An 8,989-nucleotide genomic window follows, 5' to 3' on the forward strand; every position below is an offset into this window, starting at 1 on the left:
AAAATGCAGTCTTATAACAAAGCAGGCCTTGTCCTGATAAAGGCAATGGTCAATGACCACAAGCATTTTAAGTCCTCTTGGGAGGTGACCAGTAATTCTTTGACGATATCTAAGAAGAGAAAACACGTGAATTTATTTTCTGGGTCCTCACATACCTTCTCCCTCTCCCTTTTTACTTTGATCTAACTTGCCTGGAATGAATGAAGCAAATACCCAGGGGCAGAGGCAGGTTTGGTGAGGCTGGAAGCTTATGCAATTTAAGGAGACCTCTTTAAGAAAAACAATACAAAAATATCTTACTTTTACAATTTTTTTTTTACAAAAACACATGGCCATGTGAACATACTGCCCAAGCAAGAGATCCCTGAAGCTGAAACTTTATTGGCTTCATGGCAAGTCCATTTCTGCGGGTACCATATTGAAATAAACGTCTACCTATACTATGCACATTTGAACTTGCTATTTGTGTACATGAAGTCAGGAAACGTAGGTCACGACTGTACAGGGACGAGATAGGGATATGCAAGTATAAATGTAAGACCACGAGATTACATGTTGGGTTTTAAACACACAAACACACAGGTAGGGTTTTCTGTTTTAGTTGCGCTTCAGCGTTTCTAAAGATCACACCCGGGCGTGGTCGCCTCTTCTCCAGACTCTGAGTTGTCTGCCTGCATTGAGGTGTTCACTTTAAGGGGGAGGTAATCAGTTTACCACATTATCATTCACTCAGACAAGCAGACTCAAACGCTGTTCTCTGAATTGGACTCATGCTGAGCAGTTCCCTATTCTAGAAGCCAGGTGATGGGTGGGAGGAAGGAAGGGGCTGGGGGCGGGGAGCACACAGCTGGTGAGCAGAGCTGGGCGTCTGACTGATTGCTTTTTCAGGCAGTTCAGATACTGGTCTGGAGGTCTCCATTGAGGAGGGTCCGCTGGGTCTCCGTGGTCTCATTCAGCCGGGACTTGCCCTGCTTACTGTCACTCCGTTCCCCGTCGTCTGCGCCGCTCACCTTGACCAAGCAGAGGACGTTCTGGAAGCTCTTCTTGAAGTTGTCAGACAAGAAGGCGTACAGGATAGGGTTGGCACAGCTGTTAGCGTAGGTGAGGACCACCACAAAGTCAAACATGCCCTTAAGGACTGGGGTGGGACTGATGGCCACAGAGACCGAGGAGACATTGAAGATGTAGAAGGGGAGCCAGCAGAAGATGAAAACAGCCACCACGATGGACACCATCCGGGTGACCTTCTTCTCAGACTTTTTCCTCTTGGAGGAGCCCACACGGATTCCAGAGGACTTCACCTTGATGATGATGAAAAGGTAGCAAAGACAGATGATGGTGAGGGGCACCAGGAACCCCAGGATGAAGGCGTAGATGATGAACCCTGTGTACCAGGCCCCAGATTCGCCTGGCCAGTTGATGGTGCAGCTGCTTCTTCCCCACTGGTTGCTCCGAAGGCCAGCATATATCATGATAGGCAAGATGACCAGCAGAGAGACCCCCCACACAGCCACGTTGATCATCTTGGCCGTCCGGGGTCTCCTCCACTTGGCCGACTTGATGGGGTGGACCACAGCCAGGTACCGGTCAACGCTCATGACCGTCAAGCAGAAGATGCTGGTGAACTGGTTGATGCCGTCCACCGTCATGACCACCCGGCAGATGGCCTTGCCAAAGGGCCAGTGGACCAGAGCCACCTGCATGGCCAGGAAGGGCAGGCCCAGCATGAAGAGCTCATCTGCGATGGCCAGGTTGAGGATGTAAATGTTGGTCACGGTCTTCATCTTGGCATGACGGAGGATGACATAAATGACTAGCGTGTTACCACACAACCCAACGATGCAGACCACAAAATAGATGAAGGTGAGGACTGCATTGCTGGTCAGGTCATAGTACGGCTCTGTCTGGTTCGAAATGTTGACGGCGGCCATGGAGCCATTGAGGTCGAATGGAGAGGAGAGCCAAGGTTGGGTCCCATTGAGCAGTTTGTACGCCAGGTCCATGGCTGCCTGACGGTCTTAGGCTAGTTCCAACCAGCCGAAGGTCTTATCTTCACCTTCATGGGTCCCAGAGGCAAAGGATCCCCTGTGACATCTGCAAGGAAAAAAGGAAAATTTGTTCATCAATCAGAGGCTCCTTAAGCTCTCACCAGCTTTCCGTGTTTCTGGTTTGCCCTCTCTGACGCTCTTCGATGGCAAAGTGTGTTATCTTTCACATCAGCATGAGCGCTACCAGCCCATTCTCATCAGCATACAGGCTTTCTGAATTGTTTTCCCAGTGGCGGGGAAGTGTGTGAGTTAAGTCATCCCAGTTTATCTTGTCATCTTTGGTGACGCATACGTAGGAGGTGGCTGCAGCTGCGGCTGCAAAACAGTGATTTCTAAGAAGCTGACTGGTCCGAACTATAAAAAGGTAGAGCTTGGAGAGGTCTGACCTCAGAGGAGTCTGACACCTGCATTCCTGGCCTTTTCCCCTTGAGGAAATCTATGTTGACTCTCTGACTGCTTCGGAGTCCTTCCATTCTGAAAAATCCCATAGTGGAAAAATCCCAGACTTCAGAGGTGAAAGAAACCTCGGGTTCACCCATGGAGCCCACATGAACCCCGTGCCGGGCATTTAACCGCTCTGACTCTCATTTATTAAAAAGGGGGTGGCATGAAGGTGAAGTGATGAGATGGAGGTGAAAACGCCTAGCGTTGTGCTGGCCTTATCATCAGAACTCTAAAAAAATGTTACTTTTTCTCCCCTTTTCCTCTCCTGTCTCACTTATTTCTAATTTATTGAAATCTGCCTACACAATGAACCAATTTATAGTCTGAAATATTAAAAATAAAGGCCTGGCTTGCTTTTATTTTTAAAACGTATGCCCTAGTTGATTTTTGTTCCTTCTGTTCTCGTTTCTCTCATACCCAACACTTGACCTCCTTGTGCCTCAGAGAGTCCCTTCCCAAGTCCCTAGGCAGGATGCTTCTCTTTTCACACCCCAGAGAATTTGCCTGGGATCCCCCGATTCAGGATAAAAACAGGAGTGTGGTGTGAGGGAGGGAGGCTCATTCACAGAAGTGAATTCCAAACATTGCTGTTGCTCATTCACATTCATTGTCCCCTTGACCTTCCCAGTCACCCTATGAGATGGGGGTAATCATCCCCATTTTACAGATGAGGAGACCGAGGCTTAGTGAGTTTAAGGAACTTGCTCCCACTCCCTTGCACATTATTGCTGGAGCTGGGATTTGGACAGAGGACACCCAAGGCGTCTGCACTTTTCACAGCATCACAGCTGCTCAGTGGATTGGAAAACTGGTGGCTGATAACTGGGCTTTGGTTTGAAGCAGCTGACTCCTGTTTTACCTCCATGCCAAGAAAATAACTGTAACGGTATTGGTTTGGCCTAAGATATAGAACAATAGCTCATCACATAATTAAATGATTTGTCTACAGTCATTCAAAAAACATCACTGGGGCGCTTCTTTGTTCTGGATACCAGGGATACAGGAATGAACAAGATGTGGAGGTGACAGCTTAGGAGAGGAGACAGTGAGGATGCCACCTCTTGTAGGGCGTGGAGTGCATGGAGATATGAACGAAGGACTTAAGAATGCCTTTCTCTCCTGGGAGATTCAGAGGAGGCTTCACACAAGGAAATGTTTGAGCCGGGTCTTGAATATATGAAGTGTGAAGCCAGGAGGGCAGGGATGAAGTCATTCTGGGAATGGGGAAGCTGGAAAAGGATGATGTGCTTAGTACATAGAGGGAATAGTTCTCTTGGAGGACACATTTCTCTTGAGCAGGGCGCTTTTCCTGATGCCTGAGTGAAGACTGGAGATAGCTCTTTTCTGCTTGCAGAGACTGTTGATGAGTTACAGGGGGTTTAGCCAGCAACAAGTGCTTCAAGGATGCTCACCCGCCTTTGCACTGCCAGGCACGTTGCGTATCCTTTTTCTGCTGATTTCCCCACCACACAGCTGTCTATAAAGTGGGGTCTGGGCTTTGTAGCTGCTCTTTCTGCAAAGTACTTTGGTGACCCAGGATTCAGTGTCTGCACTGGTTAAAAAGCATAAACTGGCAGCTACTAAAAACAGAAGCGGTGGAGAAACCATCTTTGGTATCCCTGGATTAACACAGGCTCTTTCCGGTATCATTTCTAACTGTCTTGTTAGTTACTTTAATTCTTCCAACCCAGAATCTCATTTAAGGTGCCTGCACTGGAGTGTACATTAATCACTAAGCATTTCCAGGGTCCCATCTATGTGACGTGTAAGGTCACACTCCAATGTCTGGGTAAGACTGAAGACCTGGGGGCTGCAGTAGCCCTGTCTAGAGCTTTGGGGACTAGGGATGATGATGCAGGTGGGTGAGGGAGGGTTGAATGCTGACTCCAGCCCTGACTCTGCCTCTTTCGGCCAGAGTCTCACTCCATGGGATGGAATTGCATAGGGTCTTTTTTTTTTTTTTTTTTTCCTGAAATTAGGCTGAGAAGCAGCAATCTCCACTTTTGAGTGAGGCAGCAATAGACAGAGTTCAGAGCTTGGCGAAGGTGGCAGAGATGGTAAGCTGGGGAACCAGTTTGGGGTGAGAATCCTCCTCCAAGGAGGAAATGATTTCGAATCACAGTGCATCTTATTGCATCAACAACGAAGTCAGCTGCCTCAAGGTCTCTGAGCGACTTCTGCTTCATTTGTGTCTTATTGAAAGTAGAGTCCAATGCCAGGCATCACTACTTGCTGATTTGTGGTTACATGCACCAGGAAGTTTGTTTTTTCTGCTTTATTTTTACAGCCTAAGAATTGTTAAATACTGGAAATGCCTGGTTGTTGGTTTCCTCTGAGATTGCAGAGCGCGGCTGAGAATTGTCTAGAGCATCCCCTCCCTTCCCAGAGGGGCTTGCGTCCCAGCCTAAACGCCTTGGGATGCGGACTGTGCATCCTGGCTGGTCCTAAATCCTATTCAGCTTCAGTTTTCCCCTTCTCCCCAGCATCTTTTCCTCCATTCAGCCCCACCCCCACTTCCCTCGGGCCTCCTAAACCTGAGTGGGTCTCCGGGCGGTTGGAGCCTGAGCCCCACCGGTGGGGAGAGCCAACAGCCAGGTGCGGGCTACCGAATCGCTGGTGCGCCTAGGAGAAGCCAAGACAGCGCTGGCTGAAGGGCCGGGGATTGGGGGCGGGGTAGGGGGGAGGCGGTGAGACTCCGGACCTCCCAGTTGGCTCTCCAGGCCGGCACAGAAAATCCTCCTCTGCGCCATCCAGCTCACTGGCCATCAGACCCAAGGGTTTCCCAAAGGATTCCCTGCCATTTCCAGGAGGAGGAGATTAAAGATTGTCCTGCCCGCACCCCTGTCTCTGAAGGCAGAGCGGGGCCGGGGCATCAGGGACAGCTGGGAGCAGACGACAGCTGCTTGGGAATTTGGCCGTTGGTTCCCCGGCGCGGGCCGTCAGAGATTCGGTCTCTCCAAACCTAGGCATCCTGTGCTCTCCGCCCGGGCGCTGGGGGAGCTGAGCCTACACTGCCCGGGATCCGTGTCCCATGCCGGGCGAGAAAGAACAAGGGAGAAACCCCTCTTTTCTTCTGCTCAGCCGCCTGCCACTCACAAGCTCGGGTCCCTGGGTGCGTGCCCGCAGGAGCCCGGGCGGTGTCCCACCGCCGGCCTTGCTCTCCTCGCGTCTGGGCCCTTTTGCAGGCGGCTGGCAGAGAAGTTGTCCCCGTCGAAGCTGCCGCCTGGACACTCAGCCGGGGGACCAGGACTGGACATGGGCGCACGGCCCGCACACCAGCATGCAGCTGTGCGGACACGTCCGTTCCAGCACACACGACCCACGGCGCCCCACTCACGCCGGGACACCCGCTGTCCTTCATTCCCACCAAAATCACCCTCAAAAGCACAAGGGTGGAGACCCACGCACCGGGACCTACACTGGGGCACACCGAGGCGCGCGCCCCCATGCAGCACAGATGCACCCAGGTGCCCGAGTGCGCCCCTCTCTCACACACACACGCACACACACGCACTCGCACACACCTCACCTTTGCTTTTCTGCTGCAATCCGCCAGCTCGGCTCGCCAGCACCCAGCGATTGTCCCCAACCCAGCCCGGCGCCCGGGCGCGCAGCCGCTCGGCCGGCCCTGGGCGTCCAGAGCCGCCCGCTCCGCTCGCCCGTCGCGCCGCCGAGCGCCCGCCGGGCCCGCAGCCCCCGGGGGCCGAGCTCCGGGCGCGGGTGAGCGAGCGCGCGCGGGTGGCTGCGCCGCCTGGACTGGCGGTGAGGAGCGCGGGCCCCTCGGCTCGTTTCCCCACGCCCCCCCCCCCCATTACGTCACGGCGGCTCGCTCCGCCCGCCCGGGCCTGTGGGCGGACCGGGGGGAGCCGGGGGGAGCAGCCTGCGGGTGGCTGCGGGCGGAGGTCGCAGGCGCCCGGGGTAGAGGGGGGCGCGCGCGCGGGGCGCGAAGGGGCAAGCGATTTCGGCCTCTCCAACCCCGGTGGCAGGGACGCGCGCCGTCTTCCCTCCGCTTTCGCGGCGTCGGTTCTGTTTTCCCCAGCCTATTCCAGGCAGCAGGAGCGGCGGCCCGGCATCCCAGATTCGCTCGGGGACCTTTGCCATGTCTGCATTCAGACACGTTTGCAGAGCGGCGGGTCATCCCCGGGCGCAGAGCCAGGGGAAGGAGCAGGAGAGAACGGGTCAGGGGGAAAGCCCTTCTCCGTGCAGCGGCCAACGCCCCCCCCCCCCCGCCCCCCAGGGTGTGAGCCCGCTCTCGGGTCCCAAAATTCAGGTTGGGGAGCAGGCAGAGGCCCAGCAGGGCAACGTCTCATCCCAACTCTCCCAGCTTTCCACAGCTTGGAGACGTAGTGGTACAGCCAGTCCCCTTCCTTAACCCTGACCGTGGGCACCTGCTGGTCTGACCCGGCACAGCCCCTCCTCCTCCCCGCTGTGAGGGAGCAAAGGGGAACAAACGTGCATGAAGTAGGTGTCCTGTCGCATCCAAGTACAGCTGTTTATTCTTTTGACTATGATGATTCAGCTTCTGTTCCAAGTTAAATAAACCATAATCAGTCCTGCAGCCTCTTCTTCCTCATCCTCCTCAAAGTACACACACACACACACACTCACTCACTCACTCACTCACCATCCTGAGTACAGCTTTAGAGAACGGGAAGACAGAAAGCAAACGCCAACTACAGTTTTCTCTGCGGGCTGGGCTGGCTCTGACTGTCCTGCTATTATCTGATTTGCAATTCACCAGTGAAAGTTACAGTCCAAAGGCTGTTTAGCAGGTAGGGTGAGCCCTAGAGATGGGTGAGTGACCTGGGAAGGGAACCACCAGGTAAGGCAGCAATCAACTACTTGTTTCTGTCTGGGCCAAGCTGTGTCTTGGGGTACCCACTGCGAGGGTGGAAATCAAGGATTATATCATTGGATGTGTCTTTTTCTGAGATGTCAGTCATGATGGGGCTTGAATCGCCATCCTGGTGCTCGGAGGCCAGAGGGATGCATGTCCTAGCCTGTCGGGGAGCTCGCTTCTCTCTTATGTGCAGGGTTGAGGGGCTGGGCGGGTACCTCGACAGAAGAGGGGTGCCCCCGTTCACCACCAGCTGGAAGAGGGAGAGGGTGGTCCTAGCACCAGGAGGCAGAGTGGAACTGAGCTCAAGAGAACCCCACATGCTGGGGGGGGGGGTGGTGGGAGGAGGGGAGGTTAGGTGGGCACAGCTGCTGCAGAAGCGCCTGTTGCCACTTCTAGTTTAAAACCAGGGACCCAACTGGTTTCCAGGAAAAGAAGAAAAAAAGGAGGATCCAGGAAACGCCTATTCCAGTCTCAAATTCCTTTCCAGGGAACCATGTTATCTTTTCAAAGGTCTTGAACTGTTGATGCCAGACTCCTTTGACATTTTTTTTTTTAAAGAATCAGTTTTCTAACCTATACAAGAAATGAACCAGTGGCTCTCAGTGTCCCCACTTTCCCTGCCCTCCCAACCCTCAGGGTAACCATTATGGAACAGTGCATTTTTTTTAAGTTTTATATGAGTGCTACCAGCAAAACCAGACTGCCCCTGAAAGATCGGCTGAACAATCATCTCCCTTCAAGGCAGCTAGCTGGGGCAATCAGTAAGTAGGCTTGTTGGTTGCAACCTCAGGAGTTTTCCGGGTGAAATTCAAAACTGCTTCCCTGCACACGGAGGGCAAGGAGAGACGGAAGAAAGAGGCAGCCACCCCAGATTGGTGGGTTGCAGGTTTAAGAAGCAGGAAAGTCACACATGAGGCTTATCTTGGATGCTGCAAGATGCATAGATTTCTGCCCCTGCCATCCAGAATTTTAGAAGTTTATAGAGAGGACTTAAGGGGGTTCAGTCACACATTCAGTCCCAGGGTCTCGGCAACACATTACTCTCAAGGCTGCATCTCTGAAATGGCTCCTATTAGGGAATGCATTGATACATTCTAAGGATGGGGGAGGGGCACAGAGCCTCCGATTCCCCTGGAAGCCGGCAGTCACGGCTTCTCCATGACCTCCTCCAACAATGCTCTTTATCTCAGATGATCCGATCCAGTGAAACCCCCCTTCGCAGTCCTTTTCTTGTGAAGCCGCCTCTCCTCCGCCTCTTCATAAAGCAGGGGGGGTGAGTCCAGCCCAGAAAATGTACTGGCTCCATCCATCTGCCTCAGACACGCCTGTCTCCATTGCAGGGCTGGGTGAGTGGGGTCTGAACAACCTTGACCTTGGCAGCAGAAACTGTGTAATCTAGAACAGTTGTTGATTTTGTCCAGTTAATGGAGGGCTCTCTCTGCCGGCTTTGAATGCCTCGAAAGAGCTGTTTGATTTTGCTGCCATCTGCACTCGGCGGCTACCCTCAGGTTCCAGTCCCTCTTTGGGTCCTGATGGCTATTTCTTTTGGCTTCCCCTGCATCTACTGAATGAAGTCTGCACTGTCACCCATGAGGCTGCCTCTCCTTCCTCTGCAGCTTGCTGAGTAACTAAGTAACCAAACCTTGAGCCAGAAATA

At 53.2% G+C, this 8,989-nt stretch overlaps 1 protein-coding gene across 1 annotated transcript; it reads right to left on the reverse strand.

Moving 5' to 3' along the window:
- Positions 1 to 319: 319 nt before the first annotated feature.
- SSTR2 (somatostatin receptor 2) lies at positions 320 to 6,249 on the reverse strand. Its single transcript, XM_057716292.1, has 2 exons — positions 6,022 to 6,249; positions 320 to 2,094 (listed from the first exon to the last, which is right to left on the reverse strand). The coding sequence occupies exon 2, from the start codon at positions 2,001 to 2,003 to the stop codon at positions 894 to 896; it is 1,110 nt and encodes a 369-aa protein (XP_057572275.1). The 5' UTR covers positions 2,004 to 2,094; positions 6,022 to 6,249; the 3' UTR covers positions 320 to 893.
- Between the last annotated feature and the right edge of the window lie 2,740 nt (positions 6,250 to 8,989).

This window comes from Hippopotamus amphibius, chromosome 17 (assembly GCF_030028045.1).
Source record: "Hippopotamus amphibius kiboko isolate mHipAmp2 chromosome 17, mHipAmp2.hap2, whole genome shotgun sequence".
NCBI lineage: Eukaryota > Metazoa > Chordata > Mammalia > Artiodactyla > Hippopotamidae > Hippopotamus > Hippopotamus amphibius.

Coding starts and splice junctions, on each gene's coding strand:
- SSTR2 (XM_057716292.1), bottom strand. CDS start 2,003: ATGGACCTGGCGTACAAACTGCTCAATGGGACCCAACCTTGGCTCTCC.